This window comes from Muscardinus avellanarius (genome assembly GCF_963383645.1).
Source record: "Muscardinus avellanarius genome assembly, chromosome: 18".
NCBI lineage: Eukaryota > Metazoa > Chordata > Mammalia > Rodentia > Gliridae > Muscardinus > Muscardinus avellanarius.
In genome coordinates this window covers 9,044,789-9,065,936 of record NC_137804.1, presented here as the reverse complement: position 1 = coordinate 9,065,936, position 21,148 = coordinate 9,044,789, and the positions used below count along the sequence as shown (strand labels likewise).

Genomic DNA, 21,148 nt, shown 5'->3' with positions numbered 1-21,148 from the left:
AGCCACACCCCCAGCCATGTGTATGTTTTATTTTGAAACAGGCTCTCACAGAGTTGCCGAGGCTGGGCTGGAACCCGCGACCCTCGGTGGTGGGGTCAGCGTGCGCCACCCTGTGACCTCAGACTCCGGGCCCCCTGGGTGCGGGGAGCAGCTGCTCCACCCTTCGCTGCCACCGTGATCCAGCCTCCACGGATGGCCGGGCCTCCAACTCGGCCCGCACGACCCTCCCCTCTTCTAAGTTGGTTTTCTCAGGTATTTTGGTACAGTCGCAGGAAGCTGACTAACACAGGTGGTGACCTCGAGGTAGCCCAGGAGATGTGCTAGCAGATCCTATCAGGGCGTCGATGACATTTTGAAAATGAAAGTGGTTTGCTGTGAACTCTCCAGCTGCCCCCCATGAACTTCTTGTCTCTGAATCAGTCTTTATTCTCGGCCGGGCCCAGCGGTTTCTCCTCCGTTAGGTGGCGCGGCCTCCACGGCTGATGTCGCCATCTCCCAGCGGGGCGGTGTGGCGACACGGCCCTAGCATGAGCACCTGGCCTCTTGCACCAACGGGCAGGGCAGTAACTGAGTCAGCAGCTGTGGTCTGAGGACCACATGAGCCACGTCCGTGCAAGTAACAGCCAGAGACCAGATGGGAACGCAAGGACGGGAGCCCCAGCTCGGGAGACGGCCACAGAGCACGGAGGACCTTAACCCCGGCCATCAAAACTCTAGGAGGAGGACAAGAAGGGTCTGTGCGCGCGACTCGGGCAGAAGGGTCCTGGTCCACGGCCCCATCTGCGCCCCTAGACAGCCCGCCAGCCACAGCGCTGCTTCCCGGCCGCTAGACGGGTCAGGAAGCCTTAAGAAGGCCGGGACCCTCACTGCCTAAACCCAGGCAGACGGCGGGGCGAGCGCACGCGGTGTGTGTGGACCGGCCGGCCGCGTCCTGACGGTGCTGAGACCCCGCGCACACCCGGTAGGCGGCCGGAGCCTGCTCTCCAATCGCGCTCACCCCGCGGGCGGCAGCCCGTCTCATCTCCGGTCCTTAGAAGTGGCATCGCTTTCTTCGGCTCTTCTACGTGTTACATACCATTTTTTAAAAATCTGACTTCAACAACCGAAGTTTACAGTATAAATATGAGGTTGTTGATAATGCTGCTTTTATACACATAAAATACCAACATCCCCCATACATTTTACACTAGGCGAGATAAAAGTCACAGGGAGAATAACCGTTACCCTAAAATGTTACCTTATAGTTGTAAGGCTGAGTGAGGTCCAGTGAAGCCAAGTATAATGCATTAAGGACAAAACCTAGACCAACGTTTTAAATGCTGCTCTCTTAAACACACATTAAGTTTCTGGGAACAGAACATATCCCAATAAAAACACTAATAGCTAAGCAAATTAATTTAAAAAGGAAACAACGTCTAAGTGGAGGAATGTAACATGGATTTATACAGCTATCGGGACAATGTGGGCGCTAGCGAGTAAGAGAAAGCCTGGCACAGAAGACGGAATAATTTTTCACCAGCTGAGTCGATTTAAAGAAACAACTGCCTCTCTCTTCAAAAAAAACAAACAAACAAACAAAAAAAAAACCCTCCATAACTTTAAAAGAAAAAGAAAAAAACTTTTTTTTTTTTTGTGGTACTGGGGATTGAACTCAGGGGCTTTTCTAACTCTGAGCTACACCCCCAGCTGTCTTTTTTTAATCTTTATTTTTATTTAGAAACAGGGCCTCACTAAATTGTTGAGGACCTGCCATCCTCCGGTCTCGGCCTCCCCAGTACCGGGACGACAAGTGTGGACCATCACACCCGGCAAAAACCAGCAAACAATTTAAAGAAAACCCACTGTCCTAATTTATGGTGACGGCCACACAGCCCAACCGTGGTAAAGCTGCCTCCCTGCCACAGCCCTCGCTCTCCAAAAGTGCTTTAAACGTCACACAGGGCAGCGGGCGCTCAGGCACCTGGCGCTGGGCCGCCGGCTTCAGGCATTGAGCGGCTGGGTGAGGGCCTCGGCCCGGGTGCGGTTCTCGGGCTTCCTCAGCTGCGCCTCCTGTCGTCTTTCGCTGAGCATGGCAACGAAGTCAAACAGGAACAGGAGACTGGCCATAAACCCGAACACCTGAGGAGGGAAGGCAGGAAGGTCACACGCCGCACTCCCCGCGGCTCTGAGCGCCTCACACAGCGAGGCGAGCCGCCACTGACACCTCATACCTACGGCTTCTCTGGGGGGCACTGGGGATTGAACCCAGGGAGCCTACCTCAGAGGTACATCCCCAGCCCTTTTTACTCTTTTTGAGTTTGAAACAAAAGGTCTTGTTAATGCTAATGCTGAGGGTTTTACTAAGTTGCTGAGGCCGGTCTCAAACCCACTATCCTCTGTCTGGGCAGCCTAAGGCCCCAGGTTACAGGGATGTCGGCAGCCCCGGCACCTATTACTCTTTAATGGTTTGAGAGAGAGAGAGAGAGAGACAGACAGACAGACAGACAGACACACACACACACACACACACACACACACACACACAGATCCCGCACGAGTGAGCCAGGCATGGCGGTGCACACCTGTGATTCTGGTGCTTGGGAGGCTAAGGCAGAAGGATCACAGGTTCCAGACCAGCCTCAGCAACATAACAGGACTCTCAGCGACCTAGCGAGACCTTGTTTCCAAATACAAAAGTAATAAGGGGCTGGGAATATAGCTCAGAGACAGAATGTCCCTGAGTTCAATCCTAGTACCACACACGCACAAAAGTTACAAAAGAAAGATTTCCAAAATAAAAGCTATCAGTCTAAGTACCACAGAATATAAATGTCTTGTCTCATGTATGCATGTATTATATGTAAGGTGTCAATGTATGAAAATAAGGTTAGTAGATGAAATATGCAACTCTATAAAATGATATAAAACACAGTTAGAAAAATAGGTGAGCAGGCAATTCACCCTAGGTAAAAATGAATGAAATTATTACTATCAAAATAGAAATTTCAGCCGGGCGTGGTGGCGCATGCTTGTAATCCCTGCGCTTGGGAGGCGGAGATAGGAGGATCACACAGGTTCAAAGCCAGCTGCACTGGCTTAAGAGACCCTGTTTCCAAATAAGAAAAATATAAAAATTGGTCTGGGAGTGTAGCCAGAGGTAGAAGGGCTTCCAGGAACCCCAGTACCACGAAAGAAAGAAAGAAAGAAAGAAAGAAAGAAAGAAAGAAAGAAAGAAAGAAAGAAAGAAAGAAAGAAAGAGAAAAGGAAGGAAAGGAAAGGAAAGGAAGGAAGGAGGAGGAAAACCCTTCCTGTGACTGGCTAGGCCTCTATGTCAAAGGTAACACAAACAAGCAAAGTTAAGGCTGGAGACAAGCACTCACGATCGCGGCGATTTCAGCCGAGGTTCTGTCATGGGTGGAAACAAAGATGATCGATGCCAACAAAAACACACAGCCGGTGCCCAGGGTGATGTAGAAGTCCTGTGGACCACAAAGCACAGAGGACCGCAGCGCGGTCAGTTCATGCGCAGCTTTTGACCTTTAATTAAAACTTTTTTTTTTTATCTTTAATTAAAACACCCTACGTTACATACCCCAACCTCTTTTCTTTTCTTTCTTTTTTTATTTTTGGCGGGTCTGGGGCTGGAACCCAGAGGCATCTGACTTCCAAGCTACACCCCCTGCCCAATTTTTTATTCTCTATTTTGAAACAGGGTCTCAGTGAGTTGCAGAGGGCCTCACTAAGGAGCTGAGGCCGTCCGCGAACCAAAATCCTCCCGTCTCAGCCTCCCGAATGCTTACAAGCGTGCGCCACCACCCCCGGCTTATTTTTTATTGTTATTTTTATTTATTTATTTTTTTTTGGTGGTACTGGGGTTCCTGGAAGCCCTTCTACCTCCGGGCTACACTCCCAGACCTATTTTATATTTTTGAAACAGGGTCTCTTACGCCAGCGCGGCTGGCCTCGAACCTGCGCGATCCTCCTGTCTCCGCCTCCCAAGCGCGGGGATTACAAGCGTGCGCCACCACGCCCGGCTTATTTTTTATTTTGAAACAGGATCTCACTAAGTTACTCACTAAATCTCTGAAGTTGACCCTGAATGTGGCGATCCTCCCACCTCAAGTCTCCCAAATACTCCCGTGGGCCTGCACGGGGGCGCCCCACTAACCCAGCTGCTAACTTTTTAATAAACTAGGCACTCAAACACTATCTGTACTTTGGGCTGGGCATAATATTGAGAGAGTATAAGATAATCTTCAAAAGCCCCCCAAACTGGTGTGTGTGTGTGTGTGTCTGTCCTATTTTTCTCTAGCATATTAAAATGATCACAATCGCCAGGCGTGGTGGCGCACGCTTGTAATCCCCATGCTTAAGAGGTGGAGACAGGAGGATCACGCAGGTTTGAAGCCAGCCACGCTGGCTTAAGAGACCCTGTTTCCAAATAAAAAATATAAAAAATAAGCGTCTGGGAGTGAAACCCAGCGGTAGAAGGAGTTCCAGGAACCCCAGAACCACCACCACCAAAAAAAAAAAAAAAAAAAAGATCACAATCAAAGGATGTGTTATAATTCCATCCTATTTCCAGCAAAAAGATTTTTCTGCCCTTTCAAGGTATTCTACACTAGAGCAGCATCTCTGGACATGCTTTGACACTTCTGAGAGAATAAATTTAAAAACACACACATTGATCATTATCTCAATAAAGATCGTTATCTCAGTGGATGTCAGTGTGCTCGTTAGACACGTGGGTTTCTGGAATGCTGCACTACCTGCCCTGTTCCTGGTAATCCATCTACTAGTGAACACTTCCCTGTCTCACGGCACTGCAGCTCAGCCCCACCAGTTCTTCCTGGGTTTTCGAGGGCTCTCCGGAGCACTGTGGAAATCAACAGCGCTTAACACCCTAGAGTCGGCGTCACGGCTCAAAGGAAGGCCGCTTGGAGGCAGCGAAGCCAACGCTGAGTTTCCCGAGCTGTGACTTCCACTAGGCTTAGCATCGATAAAACGGGCCAACACGGAATTTCTATACTGTGCATCATTAGCTTAACATTCATAACAAATGTAAAGAGCTTCCTCTGTTTCTACAAGAGGGGTTATTTCAAACCTGTTACATAAGCTGGGCGTGGTGACGCACACTTGTATTCCCAGTACTTGGGAGGCTGAGACAGGAGGATTGCAGGTTCGAGGACAGCTTCAGCAAGTAGTGAGACTCATCAACCTAGTGTTTCTTTTTTTTTTTCCTTTTTTTTTTTTTTTTTTTTTTTGGTGGTACTGGGGTTCCTGGAAGCCCTTCTACCTCCGGGCTACACTTCCAGACCTATTTTATATTTTTATTTGGAAACAGGATCTCTTAAGCCAGCAAGGCTGGCTCTGAACCTGTGCGATCCTCCTGTCTCTGCCTCCCAAGCGTGGGGATGACAAGCGTGTGCGCCACCATGCTCAGCTTCAATCTCAGTGTTTCAAAACAAAAATAAAAAACAGGGAAGGAGGAGGCATAGCTTGGAGGCAGAATGCCCCAATATCCCCCCACACACAAATTTCTTTACATATAAAGTTCTGTTTACTAATATGTGGAGTGTACTCAAGGAAAGATTTGAACAACACAATCATTTTGAGATAAGCACACATAGCTCCGAAGCCAGACTACCTGAGTTCAAATCCCAGGCACGCCGCTTCCTCACTACGTAACTAGGAACTAGTGACTTAATGTCTCTGCACCTCAGATTTGTTCATCTGCAAGAAGGGGATAATAATAGTATCTTCTTGTAGATTCAAAAGGAAATGTAACAAAATAACAAACAAACAAAAAAAAACTGTTTCGGGGATCAAATGACTTTAGTATTTATCCTTTTGTATGTAGTTACTCTAAACTAACTTTCTAGCTGTGCGTGGTGTCGCACACTTGCAATCTCAGCATTTGGGAGGCCGAGACAGGAGGATCGTGGTTCACAGACAGCCTCGGCTACTTAGTGAGGCCCTTTGCAACTCAGGGAGACCCTGTTTCAAAATAAAGAATAAAAAAATAGGGCCGGGGGTATAGCTCGGAGGTAGAATGCCCCTGGGTTCATCCCCAGGACCACAAAAATAAATTAATTAATAAGTAAATTAATTAATTTTCTATATGCTCAAGTTAGATATAATAAGTATTTGTGTTTACATCAGTTAGATAATTATACTAAACTAGACAATAATACTGTAATCATTTCTTCTCAAAAAGATCAATGTGTTTCAAATACTACAGAAGTGGCATTAAGGTAAAAATTAAGTATTTCTAAAGTTGTTTTGTGGCTATTTAATGATGCTATTAAGAAATAAAGAAATGATTTCAACCATTTTTTTGGTACTGAGGATTGATTGTTCTACCTCTAAGCTACACTCAGCCCTACCTTATTTTTTTATATGGAAACGGTCTTGCTAAGTTGCTGAGAGCCTCGCTAAGTTGCCAAGGCTGGTCACAAACCTGGGAAACTCCTGTCTCCACCTTCCAAGTACTAGGATTCCAGGAGTGCACCACCACGCCCAGCCGACTTCAACTTCTGGTGTTTAAAAAATTAATTCCCACAATCTAAAAATCAAGCAGTTCAGACACGCAAGAACATTTCACTGTTCAAATCTTAAGGCGCACCTATCTACAAAAAGGAAGAATTCTCAAAGACTCTACACGTCATTACAAAAATTTAAGGTATTCTCTGCATCCTTTTCTTGATATGTCCTTCATAAAACAATGGGTTTGTGGTCGGGGCTGCACGGAGGTTCCTGTAGCGATGGCCTCGGCCGTGACTGCCTCTCACGTTGCCAGGGCGCGGTCCTAAGCGGGTCTGCCCAGGTCACAGGTAGTAAGGAGCGCAAAGGCTTTGCTGAGTGCAAGTCTCCTTGACCTCTAGCTGTGTTGATCTTCATCCGAACCTAAGTGTCCTGAACACAGAATCCACCAGGCATCTGAGAGCGCACTTGTAGTTCCCGGACGGTCCGGTGTGCGTGATGGGCCTGGTTCAGGGGTTTGATTTTGAGTGTGAATCTGGAGATCACACTCAGGGGCATCCTACCTCTGTGCTACACCGACAGCCTATTTTTATTTTTATTGGAAGAGGGTCTCACTAAGCTGCTGAGGCTCCTGTCTCGGCCGCCTGCGTCCCGGGGTGTAGGTGTGCGCCACCGTGTGCGGCTTCGGACTTGTGTTTCTAGGTGATTTTTTAGCGGTTTGGTATCAACTCTTCCTTTCTCCCTAACAGCGCCATGGCAGCAAAAAGATCTTTTCTTTTCCTTCCTTTCTTCTTCCCTTTCCCCTTCCCTTCTCCTCCTCTTTCCTTGGTATCCCCTTGGCAGCAAAAAGTAAGTTGCTCGGGCAGGGCTGGGAAAATGGATACTGCCCATTCACGGAGCAGTGCTGAAGGCAGAGCTGCTTTGAACAAAACCACGCGAGAGCACCGAGCAGCCCTGCCCTGGCGGGCCCGCTTCCCACGCTCACCGATGACTTGACTTTCGTGGCTTCAACTCGGTCGTACACAGACGTGCAATACACGATGAGCAGGAGGAGACTCAGGAGAAAGGCACTGCAGCTCACGAACTCAAAGAAGTACAGCCCTCCACACAGCGTGCACTGCATCACGACCTCTTCACAGATAAAGGCCAGCAGGGACAGCAACTGCAAAGGAAGCAAGACACTCCATCACTTGCGGAGAACCTGCGGCATTCAAAACAGCGCTCACTCAAACACCTGCGGAGGCCACGCGCTCCCGGTGTGCGCGCTCCTCCGTCGTGGGGAACCAGAGTCTGCGAGCTCCGAGGGAGGCAGGCGACTGACCACCAGGAGCTAAGTGCCACAGCACGCACACGAGGAAAAAGCCCAGGGCAAGGCCTTCCAGAAGGAAAAGAGGGGCCATTCTGGGGTGAAAGATAGCTCAGGAGTTCTCGGGAGGCTGAGACAGGAGGATGAAGCCAACCTCAGCAACTTAGCAAGGGTCTCAGCAACTTAGTGAGACCCTGTTTCCAAATTTAAAAAAATAAAATAAAATAGGGCTGGGGTGTGGCTTGGAGGTAGAATGCCTCTGGGTTCAATCCCCAGCACTCCCCCACCAAAAAAACTTCCTGGTAGAAAAGTAGTCTCTAGAAAGGTCCAGAGATGACAGAGCGTGGTACGCCTCCCATAAACACACACAGCCTAGCACTCCCAAACCAGTGAAACAGCACTCCCAAACTGTGAAAGCCAGTCACGTTGGCATGAGCACAGTAGTTTTTTTGTTTTGTTTTGTTTTGTTTTGTTTTTGGTGGTACTGGGGTTGCTGGAAGCCCTTCTACCTCTGAGCTACACTCCCAGACCTATTTTTATACTTTTTTTTTTGGAAACAGGGTCTCTTAAACCAGAGCAGCTAGCTTCGAACCTGCGCGATCCTTCTGTCTCCGCCTCCCAAGAGTGGGGATTACAAGCGTGCGCCACCACGCCCGGCATACAGTACAGTTTGAGGGAAGGAAAGGGTGTGGTGGCGCACGCTTGTAATCCCAGTACTTGAGCAGCTGAGACTGGACGATTGAGGTTCACGGCCAGCCTCAGCTATTTAGTGAGGTCCTTTGTGACTCAGTGAGACCCTGTTTCAAAATAAAGAAGCAAAAATAGGGCTGGGGATGTAGCTCGGAGGTAGAATGCCCCTGGGTTCCATTCAAGTACTGAAGAAAAAAAGAGAGAACAGAGACTAGGGAGGAAGCAGAGGCCACATCCAAGGTCATCTCCCTCGGGGAGTCAGGTTTTAAAGACTTCAGATAAAGGATTTGTTTGGTCAGCTTTCTACACCCTCAGTCCTATTTTACTTTTTTTTTTTTTTTTGGTGGTACTGGGGGTGGAACTCAAGGGGATCCTACCTACGAGCTCCACCCCCAGCCCAATTTTTTATTCTTTATTTTGAAACAGGGTCTCACTGAGTTGCAAAGGGTCTCACCGAGTAGCTGAGGCTGTCTGCAAACCACAATCCTGCTGTCTCAGCCTCCCGAATGCTGGGATAACAAGCGTGCACCCCCATGCCCAGTTTTGCCTAAGCCCTATTTTACTTTTTTGGTTTGAAATAGGGTCTCGCTAAGGTTAGCTGAGACTGACCTCCAACCAGCAATCCTCCTGTGTTGCCCTCCCCAGTACTGGGATTACAAGCACGCACCACCACGCCCAGCAGGTTTACGCTTCTAGTTCTTATGAGCTCCAATATGGATAAGGGACTGGAGCTAGTACACAACCTGGGGCAGACATCCGCTGGGAAGCTGTGGTAGGCGCTTGGAGAAGAGGGCTACCTACGAGGGCAGGTGAGGGAGGAGGGCGGTGCCTCGGGGGAGGCGGGACGAGCTCGCACAGAGCAGAGCCCGGCAGAACACGCATGTACCTGAACGCTTTATTCTGGTTAAAACAAAAAGGCACGCTTGCTCACCAATCTTCTTTTTTACAGTTCTAGGGATGGAACCCAGGGGCATTCTACCTCTGAGCTACATCCCCAGACCTACTTTTTATTCTTTCCTTTGAAACCGGATCTCACTGAGTTGCAGAGGACCTCACTAAGTAGCTGAGGCTGGCGGTGAAGCCAGATCCTCTGGTCTCAGCTGCCCAAGTACTGGGATTACAAGCGTGCGCCACCACGCCTGGCTGAGACCCTGTTTTAACACAAAAAATAAAACAGGGCTGGAGGTATAGCTCTGAAGTAGGATGCTGGGTTCACTGCCCAGGGCCACCATAAATGGAAGAGGAGGAGGAGCAGGGAGGGAGGGAAGGAGGGAGACAAAAGAAGGCCTGGCATGAAGAGTGGAGAACGGTTACTAGAACAAGGACTTGTTTCAAAACAAAAATAAAGGCTGGGGGTGTGGCGCAGAGGCACAATGCGTCTGGGTTCAATCCTCAGGTACACACGGTGAAAAGGAGAAAGGAAACCAGAGACAGCAAATGCAGACTGGTAGAGTCGGCCTCCTGGGGATCCCAACGCACTGGCAACGCAAGCTGCACAACTAAAAAGAACTTACGCGAACACAAGAACACAAGACAGACCGCTGCGGCCATTTCCATTTCCTGAGTTAGCGAGGCCAGGCCGGCACCGCTTCCTCCGGCCGCTGTGGGCGAGGCCACCCCGCTCCTCACACACTCGCGGAGAAGGGGGGCCCCAGGCGGCCTCGTGGGGCCCCTCCAGTGCAGGCACTACCTGGGCTTTAATTACAGAATACATTTTTACGTGATTGTAAGAAAGAGCTAATGATCTTTGCTGTCAAAGTCCTAAGGTCATGTGAACACTGGCCAGCATTCATTTCGTACCAGGAGCTTAGAAGTCCATCTTGTAGCGATCTGGTACACGCGTAGGTTTCCGATTTCTTCTTTGTTCTAAAGAAAAAACTTGCCCAATGGGAAACTAGCCAACCAGGGTAGATGGTGAGGCCCCGGCCCAGCCAGGGGGGACGGCACGGTGGGCGACCTCAGGGGCCACGAGGAGCCCGCTGGCCGGCTGGCGCATGGCCTGCCTGATCCAGTATTCCCCTAAAATCTGCATCTAGCAATGACTATATCCAAAACACACTAAATGTCTAACATCCCACTTGCTTTATTCTTGTCTCTAAGTTTTGCCCAAGTTTGAAGGATTTACTAGAAATTTACGAACTATGCCTCAAGTGTATAAAAGTCAGCCCGAAACTCTAATTGAGGTTTCAGAATCGTTGCTCTGAACCTTTCTTATTCTAAAAATTAAGCTATCGGGACCACACACGGTGAAGACTGCAGGAGACTGACCAGAATTCATTTGTAACAGCTGCTTAGAGTTCCGTTCTGTAACTTTCTGGTAGCTCAGGAATCCATTTTTTGTAACTTTTGTCTACTCTTGGTAAGGAGGGGCAGGGTCCAGCTTATCAGGAGGCAGCCCGTTTTATGTTTTATTTGGAAACAGGGTCTCACTGTTCCTGCACACTGGCCTTGAACCTGGGATTCTCCTGACTCAGCCTTCGAAAATACTATTACAGGCATATGCCGGCTCCTAGCCCCAGGTTTGAGGATTGAATCCAGGGGCACTCTAACTCCCAGCTACATCCCAGCCTTATCTATTTATTTATTCATTTGTTTATTTATTTATGCATGTATGTATGTATTTATTTATTTATTGCGGGTCTGGGGATTGAACCCAGGGACATTCAACCTCCGAGCTACACCCCCTGCCCTATTTTTTATTCTTTATTTTGAAACAAGGTCTCGCTAAGTTGTGGAGGGCCTCACTAAGTAGCTGATCTTATTTTTAAGATTACGCTGGCTTCTATTATTTTGTTTTGAAATAGAGCCTCACTAAATTCTGCGGCTCACTTTGAACCTGCGATTCTCCTGTCCTCTTCCCAGTTTTTAAAGGTCAAGAAATCAGCACAAGGAAGCCGGGCGTGGTGGCGCACGCTTGTAATCCCCGCGCTTGGGAGGCTGAGACAGGAGGATCGCACAGGTTCGAAGCCAGCCTCAGCTGCTTAGTGAGGCTCTCAGCAACTTAGTGAGGCCCTGTTTCCAAATAAAATATAAAAAATAGGTCTGGGAGTATATAACCTGGAGGTAGAAAGCCCCTGGGTTCCACCCTCAGTAGCACCAAAAAAAAAAGAAAAAAAAAAGAAATCAGCACAAGAACACATGGAGCCGGGCGTGGTGGCGCACGCTTGTAATCCCAGCCTTTGGGAGGCTGAGACAGGAGGATCACTGGTTCGTGGCCAGCCTCAGCTACTTAGTGAGGCCCTCAGCAACTTGTAAGAACCTGTTTCCAAATAAAAAATAAAATAGGGCTGGGGGTGTAGCTCAGAGGTAGAATGTTCCTGGATTCAATTACCAGTGAACAAAAGAAACTGCATGGTAAATCCAAAGAATAATACAGTCACTGACAGAACTGGCTGGGGAGGCCGGGGCTAATGGTGAAGGCGTTGGGTGGGAGCGTGGCCGGAGGGCAGCAGGCCAGGCCAGCGCGCAGCCCGCGCACAGCTGGGCACAGCTGGGCTAGCAGGTTGGAGGAGCAGAGCCGGGTGGGGCCTGAGGAAATGAGGCCCTCCAAGAGTAGGAGGGAAGGAAGCACAGCCCAAAAAAAAAAAAAGAGTAGGAGGGAGAAGGGTGACCAGACAGGAAAAGCGAGTCAGGAAGTGTTTTAAAACTTAGGGAAACTAGAGCGAACATCCTCCAAGCCATTAACCCCATGGTGCCGCCAGGGAGGCGGGAGGCAGGGCTGGTGGCCTGATTTCCTACTAATTTTTTTTTTTTTTTTTTTTTTTTTTTGGTACCAGGGATGGAACCCAGGGGCATCTACATCCAAGCTACACCCCCAGCCCTATTTTTTATTCTTTATTTTGAAACAGGGTCTCACTGAGCTGCAAAGGGCCTCACTAAGTAGCTGAGGCTGTCTTTGAACCCTGATATTTCTGTCTCCACCTCCCAAATGCTGGGATCACAAGCGTGAACCACCACGCCTGGCTATTTTTTTTTTTTTTTTGGTAAGAAGATACATTTTTGTACAAAGAAAGGGGAGGGGAGTAATAGTTGAGGGAAGGAAGAATTTCAAGAAATGGGTGATCAGGAGATTTATTTATTTACTTATTTTTGTTGTCGTCATTGTACTGGAGATAGAGCCCAGGGGCATTCTACTGCCAAGCTAGACTCCAGCCTTATTTTATTCTTTTTATTTTGCAATAAAGTGCCAGTTAAGTTAGCCGGGCATGGTGGTGCACGCTTGTAATCCCAGTACTACTTGAGAGGCTGAGACAGGAGGATCACGCAGGTTCGAAGCCAGCCTCAGTTACTTAGTGAGGCTCTCAGCAACTCAGTGAGACCCTGTATCCAAATAAAATAGAAAATAGGTCTGGGAGTGTAGCCCGGAGGCAGAAGGCCCCTGGATTCCATTCCCAGTATTCCCCCCAAAAAATAAAGTGTCAGTAAATTGTGGAGGGCCTCTCTAAGTTGCTGAAGCTGGCCTCAAACCTACAATCCTCCGTTCTCAGTCTCCCAACTTCTGGGACCACAAGCATGCACCACCACACCTGGCAGTCACTAGCTTTAAATACCAAACAGTCAGGATAGGAGGAAAGAAGAAAATGTCACTAATGTAGGTAAGAAGTTAGCTGGTTGTGGTGGCGCACGCTTGTAATCTCAGTACTTGGGAGGCTGAGAAAGGAGGATTGCCCCAGGTTGGAGGACAGCCTCAGCAAGTAGTGAGACTCGTCAGCCTAACAAGGCCTTGCTTCAAAATGAAAAAATAAAATAAGGCTGAGGGTGTAGCTCAGATGTAGAATGTCGTGGGCTCAATCCCCAGTAACACAAGAAAGGAAAGGGAAAAAAAGAGTTAATGATGAATGCAACCTTCCGTAAAAGGCTCAATTTTTTTTCTCCCTTGGTGGTACAGGGGATTGAACCCAGGGGCATCCTACCTCTGAGCTACACACTCCAGCGCTATTTTATTTTTTATTTTGAAACAGGGTTCTCACTAAGTTGCTGAGGCTGGCCTCGAACCTGTGATCCTTGGGTCTCAGCCTCCCAGGCACTGGGATTACAGGTCTGTGCCACCACGCCCGGCTCAATACTACCTTCTGGTAAACAGCTCTTGACTGCAAGAAGTCATCATACTATATTCTGCATGCTAAATAAAAGCCAAGTATCTACCCGGAACCCCATGGAGCCCCTCCTAATGACAAGTTTACCCAAATACTACACAGCTTTTAGACCAGGGGGTGGGGTGGGGTGGGGGGGCTCTGGAGGACATCCAGTGCCCACCCTCAGGTTCACAGAGAGAACTAAGCTCCAGGTGGACTAAGCACCCAGCCACCAGGCGGACAGGAACCCAGTCCCCAGCTCCTGCTCTGAACTCGTTCCCCCTAAAACACTGTTAATAAGTCCATTTACAATTATGTACCTCCGTGTAGGTTTTCCCTTAAGCGAGCTTTTGGTTTGGGGGTGTTGGTTTCGTTGCGGTGCTGTGGACAGAACCCAGAGCCTCATGTGTGCCAGGTAAGCACTCGACCACGGAGCTCCGTCCCCAGCCCGGTAAGACTGGGGTACTGAAATTACAGCCACAGTGGCTTTTTGTTGTTCTGTTTTGGTTTTGGTGGTACTGAGGCTCCTGGAAGCCCTTCTACCTCCAGGCTACACTCCCAGACCTATTTTATATTTTTACTTGGAAACAGGGTCTCCTAAGCCAGCGCGGCTGGCTTCGAACCTGCGCCATCCCCCTGCCTCCGCCTCCCAAGCTCGGGGATGACAAGCGTGCGCCACCACGGTGCCCGGCTCCAGCCACAGTTTTGAAACTTTCATTGAATGCTACTAAATCATGTATCACAAACCATTTGCTAGGGTCAACACTCTTGGGAGTCTCGGTGACTAAAAGGTGGTCCCGGTCACGTACACATTCACATGATGACTCCCCCGCGCCGCCATTTCCGTTTCACTGGCTATGCTGAAACGTCAAAGCTTCCTGACCGCTCACCGCCACTATGTTCAATAATTCAATACGACCGCTCCATCGCTCATCCTTAAATCTATTGCTTAATTTTTTTTTTTAATAAAAACTACTCTTTTGCTGGGAAATACGAGGAGCCTGAGACAGGAAGACTGCAAGTTCAAAGCTAGCTCAGCAACTTTAGACTCTGTTTCAAAGAGTAAAAAAACGCGAGCCGGGCGTGGTGAGCACGCTTGTAATCCCCGCATTCGGGAGGCTGAGACTAGAGGATCTTGGTTCGCAGACAGCCTCAGCTACTTAGTGAGGCCCTCTGCAACTCCGTGAGAACCTGTTTCAAAATAAAGAAAAAAATAGGGCAGGGGGTGTGGTTCGGAGGTAGAATGTTTCTGGGTTCCATCCCCAGTACTGCAAAAAATGTTTTTTAATTAATTAAAAAAATAAAATAGGGTAGGAATAGGCTTAAGGTAGAATGCCCCTGGGTTCAATCCACGATAAGGGGGGGGGGGGGACGGGACATTTTTTAGCTGGGCGTGGTGGCACACACTTGTAATGATGGCGGTTCACAGACAGCCTCAGCTACTTAGTGAGGCCCTCTGCAACTCAGTGAGACCTGGTTTCAAAGTAAAGAACAAAAAATAGGACAGGGGGTGTAGCTCGGAGGTTAAAAAAAAAAATCGCCGGGCGTGGTGGCACACGCTTGTAATCCCCGCGCTTGGGAGGCGGATCGCACAGGTTCGAAGCCAGCGCGTTGGCTTAAGAGACCCTGTTTCCAAAAATAAAAAAATTGGTCTGAGAGTGTAGCCCGGAGGTAGAAGGGCTTCCAGGAAATCCCAGTACCACACACACACACAAAAGAGCCAGGGGCGTGGTGGCGCAAATTTGCAATCCCTGCGCTTGGGAGGCGGAGACAGGAGGATCGCGCTGGTTCGAAGCCAGCCACGCTGGTTTAAGAGACCCTATTTCCAAATAAAAATATTAAAAAATAGGTCTGGGAGTGTAGCCCGGAGGTAGAAGGGTTTCCAGGAACCCCAGTACTACCAAAAAAAAAAAAAGCTGGGAGTGGTGGCACATATTCGTAATCCCAGCATTCGGGAGACTGAGAAAGGAGGATCGCGGTTCACTGACAGCCTCAGCTACTACTTAGTGAGGCCCTCCGCAACTCAGTGAGACCCTGTTTCAAAACAAAGAATAAAAAAAGAAAGAAGGAAAGAAAGAAAGAAAAGAAAGGGAGCCAGGTGTAGGTGGCACACACCTGTAACCACAGTATTTGGGAAGCTGAGGCCGGAGGATCACAGATTCAAGACCAGTCTCAGCAACTTAGTGAGACTCTCGGCAACCTAGCTAGGCCCTGTTTCAAAATAAATGATAGCCAGGCATGAAGGCTCACACTTGTAGTCCCAGAACTCGGGAAGCGGAGACAGGAGGATCGCAGGTTCGAAGCCAGCCTGGGAAACTTAGCACCCTCTGTGACTTAGTGAGACTCTACTTCCAAATAAGAAATAAAATTGTGTTGGGGTATAACGTGGATGTGGAATGCCTCTGGGTTCAATCCCCAGTGCAACAAGAAAATTAATATATATATTATTTTTGGGGTACTAGGGATAAAACCCAGGGACATTCAACCTCCAAGCTACACCCCCAGCCCTCCTATTTTTTATTCTTTATTTTGAAACAAGGTCTCACCAAGTTGCTGAGGCTGGCTGCAAACCATGATCCTCCTGTCTCAGCCTCCCAAGTACTGGGATTACAAGTGTGCGCCACCACGCCCGGCCACTTTTCACATTTAATGATGAAAAAGAGCATCAGTATGAGAAACTGCTTCTAAGTGGTTCATTTCTCAGGACTACAAAATACCATTATTTGTAATTGAGTAAACGGAAATTACTGGTGAATCCTAAAGCCAACTGCGTGCCTGAAGAATGACCGCAATCCCAAGACCGTGCCGCCGTCAGGGATCAGCCGGGCCCACAGACAGCGTGCAGCTTGGCGCAGAGAGAAAATTACACTCATTTAGGTCACTGCACCCGCGGATTAGCAAGTAATTAGGCTGCCAAATGTCAATTCTCCCCTTAAAGCAATAACAACTCCCCCCAAAGATAAAATCAAAGTCCACAAAATAAAATATGAACATAAAAGCTGGGCATGGTGGTGCACGCTTGTAATCCCAGTACTGAGGCTGCCACAGGAGGATCGTAGGTTCGAGGATAGCCTCAGCAAGCAGTGAGACGCTCATCAACCTAGCAAGATCCTGTTTCGAAATAATAAAATAGAGCTGGGAGTATGGCTTGAAGGTAGAATGCCCCTGGATTCAATCCCCAGTACACAGAGAAAAAAATTAAAAATAAAATAGGGCTAGGGGTGTCTCTCAGACATACAATGTTCCTGGGTTCAATACCCAGTACCAAAAAAAAAAAAAAAAGGAAAGAAAATATCCTTGTTAAAATATTATTATCTACTTTCCTGATTATGGCTTTTTCCATTACAGTAATTTCCTTTACTAGAACTCTGCTATTTGCTCAGCCTGATGGCCCACTCCTGGAATCCCAGTACTTGGGAGGCTGAGACACAGGGATCCAGACGGGCCTCAGCAACATAGCAACATTCTCAGCAACCTAGTGACACTGTTTCAAAAACAAATGTAGCTGGGAAGTAGAATGGCCCTGGGCCCCCACCCCAGAACCTCGAAAAACATGACACACAACCTAAAGGCGGAGTTTGTATGAAGGCAAAGATCCTGCCTACTGCCCCAGGCTGGACACACCCCCCGGGGCTTTCTGGGTAACTCCTGTCACACTTTGTTATTGTGGGGAGAGAAGACATTACTAAACAGCGACAAAAAGACAGCCATCAAGGGAAAGGCAACCATGAAACGAGGTTTTAAGAACTACATATTAAAGGAAGCATTCTTGTAACACCCCAGATCCCCATAACTAATAAGTGAACGTTCTAAAGCGACATTCGTTTTTATTCTTTCCCCGAACCAACAGGAATAGTCTAAGAGCTTTTGCAAGGCAAATCAACCTACTGTTCTCTGCATTCAAGTAAAGGGTCTACCAGCAAAATTTTTTATTGCTTTCTATTCTTTTTTTTTTTTGCCGGTCTGGGGATGGAACCCAGGGGCATTCGACCTCCGAGTTATACCCCCTGCCCTATTTTTTATTCTTTATTTTGAAACTGGGTCTCACTGAGTTGCAGAGGGCCTCACTAAGTAGCTGAGGCTGTCCACGAACCGAGATCCTCTAGTCTCAGCCTGCTGAATGCTGGGATTACAAGTGTGTGCCACCGCCGGGCTTGATTGCTTTTTATTCTAAATATATGGGACTAGCCGGGTGTGGTGGCGCATGCTTGTAATTCCAGCATGGGGTGGGGGAGCTGAGACAGGAGGATCCCAGTTGGCGGACAGCCTCAGCCTCAGCTACTTAGTGAGGTCCTCTGCAACTCAGTGAGACCCTGTTTCAAAATAAAGAATAAAAAATAGGGCTGGGGCATCGCTCAGAGGTAAAATGCCCCTAGGTTCCAACCCCAGTACTGCCAAAATAAAGAAAGAATAAAAAATAGGGCTGGGGGTGTAGCTCGGAGGTAAAATGCCCCTGGGTTCCATCCCCGGTACTGCAAAAAAAATAAAAATAAAAAAATGAAGAAATGAAGATATGGGACTACGGTTTACTTAGCTATAAGGTAATGAGAAATTGTATTTTAGGAGCCAGGCATGGTGGCGCACGCTTGTAATCCCAGAACTTGGGAGGCTGAGACAGGAGGATCGCGCAGGTTCGAAGCCAGCCTCAGCTACTTAGTGAGGCTCTTAGCAATTTAGAGACCCTGTTTCCAAATAAAATATAAAATAGGTCTGGGAGTATAGCCCAGAGGTAGAAAGCCCCTGGGTTCCACCCTCAGTGTCACAAGAAAGAAAGAAAGAAAGAAAGAAAGAAAGAAAGAAAGAAAGAAAGAAAGAAAGAATTGTATATTTTAGCATTGCCACACCTGACTAGGAAGAAAAAATTAAGGCTACAGAAACTAGGAGGTTTTACAGTCAGCAAATCAATATAGATGATTTCTTCTGAGCAGTGAGAACGCTTCAGATGGATGTTGATTCTCTTCTGTTCTCAAGAGTTCTACTCACGGAGAAACATTTTTGCCTTACTGCAGAGAAGCACAGCTGATATTTAAAAATCGTGTGAGCTGACAAGAGGAAGAACAGAAGGAAGCACTTCTGGGCAGAAAGAACAGCTGCAGGAAGGAGGAGGCGCTGACACCTGGTAAGAGCCTCAGGGCGGCCAGTCGGGAACCACCTAGAAGGAGAGACCAGCAGGACCACGCCCTGCTAGGCCCGGTTCCACAGACCACACTGTCACCTGTCTCCAAGTGATTTCCCAACCATCTCCAGATACGATCACTTTGCAGCGCTTCATAAAAACAGCGCCAACTTTCTGACTGCTGTTTTTCTATTCAACAAAAGTAGGTCATCTGAGTTCTGAGAATTTAAGTTCTGGTCATCTGCATGGTAAGAATCTTAAGTTTTTCCCAAGGAAACCCGTGAGCTATTTTTACTTGGAATGGTTCTTAGGAATGATGAGATGTAACCCATAAGCATTCTAAACTTCTCTAACCATCTTCTAACCAACATGGTCCTCTTGTGAAAAATGAGATCCTCCGTGGTTCAAACACTACAGAGGGGCTCAATACGGTTAACTGAATTGTAATTCACATTTCCAAGATGCTGTTATTTTCACTGATGGATAGGTCCCTGGGACTTTCACTGCCTAAAATAAACTTTTCTTGGGTGTGTGGTACTGGGGATGGAACCCAGGGGCATTCTACCTCCGAGTTACAACCCCTGCCCTATTTTTTATTCTTTATTTTGAAACAGGGTCTAAGTTGCAAAGGGCCTAAGTAGCTGAGGCTGTCGGTGAACCGGGATCCTCCTATCTCAGCATTCCGAACGTTGTGATTACAAGTGTGTGCCACCATGCTCGGCTTTCAAATAAACTTTTAACTCAATGAAATGAAGAGAGGACGGATGTGGTGGTACACACCTGTAATGCCAGTACTTGGGAGGCTGAGACAGGCTGAGGATAACAGGTTCAAGATCAGCCTCAGCAATTTATGCAGATGCAACAACCTAGGCAGACCCTGTTTCAAAACAAAAAAACTAACCGGGCACGGTGGTGCACGTTTATGATCCCAGTATTTGGGAGACTAAGACAGGAGGATGGCAGGTTCCTGGCCAGCCTCAGCAATTTAGGCCCTCTGCAATTTAGTGGGACCCTGTTTCCAAATAAAAATAAAATAGGGCCAGGTTGTAGGCTTGGATTAAGGCCCTGGGCTCCATCCCTAGTAACACACACACACACACACACACACACACACACACACACACACATCCCTTTTTATTTTACTTATTTATTTATTTATGTTTTTGCGGGTTTGAGGATGGAACCAAGGGGCATTTGACCTCTGAGCTACACCCCCTGCCCCATTTTTTATTCCTTTTTATTTTGAAACAGGGTCTCACTAAGTTGCAGAGGGCCTCACTAAGTAGCTGAGGCTGTCCGGAACCGCGTTCCTCCAGTCTCAGCCTCCTGAATGCTGAGATTACAAGCGTGGGCCACCACGCCCGGCTTCACACATCCCTTTTTAGGCTGGATTGTATCTCGGTTAATTCTTGTGTGTGTGTGTGTGTGTGTGTGTGTGTGTGTGTGTGTGTTACTGGGGATGGAATCCTGGGACATTCTACCTCCAAGCGATATCCCGTCCTATTTTTTTGTTTGTTGTTTTTATTCTTTATTTTGAAACAGGGTCTCACTAAGTTGCAGAGGACCTCACTAAGTAACTGAGGCTGGCCGCGAACTGCGATCCTCCCGTTTCAGCTTCCCAAATGCTGGGATCGAAGCGTGCGCCACCACGCCCGGCTTCAATACAAAACTTCGGAGAGAGAAGTTGGTGAACACAGCCACATCCCAGGCCTTGCGCGGGATCAGGACGTTGGTCCCAACAGGTTAAACTGCTCCCGTGGTTGAGCACTGGGAAAGCCGCGGGAGCCAGAGGGAGACGCACACCCCTGGGTCGTCTACACACAGGCAGCCGGGGGTGCCGGTGGGGAGCAGAGACGGAGGTCGCCACCGACGCTAAGCGAAAGACGCCTACTGGGCGCCACTCGGACGCGCTTCCCGGCCGGCAGGGCGAGCCTGGCCCGCGGGGGCCCCTCCCGGCACTCGGGATGCGGGAGGGCGGCCGCGAAGAGGCCGGGGCGGGAGGGGCGCGGGCAACGCCCCCTTGCCAGGTGCAGAGGGAGGAACTGGGGTGTGGACTCCGCGGCTTCCCCAGCCGCCCGAAGAGGCGCAGCGGCCGGCAGCCCCCCAAGCCCGCGGCCGGCGGACCCCGGCCCCGCACTCACCAGCTGCAAGCCTTTGAGGACGCGCCGGGGCCACGGGAGCCGGTCCAGGGAGACGCAGGCGGCCAGGCCGCTCCGGGCGCCGCGGGCGGGGCCCGGGTCCTCCTCCGTGGTGGGGCTGTACACCGCTCCGTTCTCCATCGCCAGCGTCGGGAACGCCGAGGACCCGCGAGAGCGTCCGGCTCCGTCCGGAAAAGTCCCCGAGCGCCGCGAGGGGCGTCGCTTCCTGGGCCTCCACCCCCGCTTCCGGCCGACCGCAGCCACGCCCCCTCCTCGCCACGCCCCCTCCTCGCCACGCCCTCCCGCCGCTGGCCTCCGTCCTCGCCACGCCCCCTCCTCGCCACGCCCCAGGCCTCGGCCT

The 21,148-nt window shown here is 49.1% G+C and overlaps 1 protein-coding gene across 2 annotated transcripts; it reads right to left on the bottom strand.

Annotated features, from left to right (window-relative positions):
* Positions 1–1,980: 1,980 nt before the first annotated feature.
* On the bottom strand, positions 1,981–20,928 carry CMTM6 (CKLF like MARVEL transmembrane domain containing 6; the record flags this gene model as incomplete). 2 transcript variants are annotated; one of them, XM_080715981.1, is made up of 4 exons in its annotated part: positions 1,981–2,118; positions 3,360–3,458; positions 7,448–7,624; positions 20,791–20,928. In XM_080715981.1, the coding sequence occupies 4 exons, from the start codon at positions 20,926–20,928 to the stop codon at positions 1,981–1,983; spliced, it is 552 nt and encodes a 183-aa protein (XP_080572107.1). The 2 variants fall into 2 exon arrangements, with proteins under 2 accessions (XP_080572107.1, XP_080572108.1); XM_080715982.1 differs by lacking the exon at positions 7,448–7,624.
* Between the last annotated feature and the right edge of the window lie 220 nt (positions 20,929–21,148).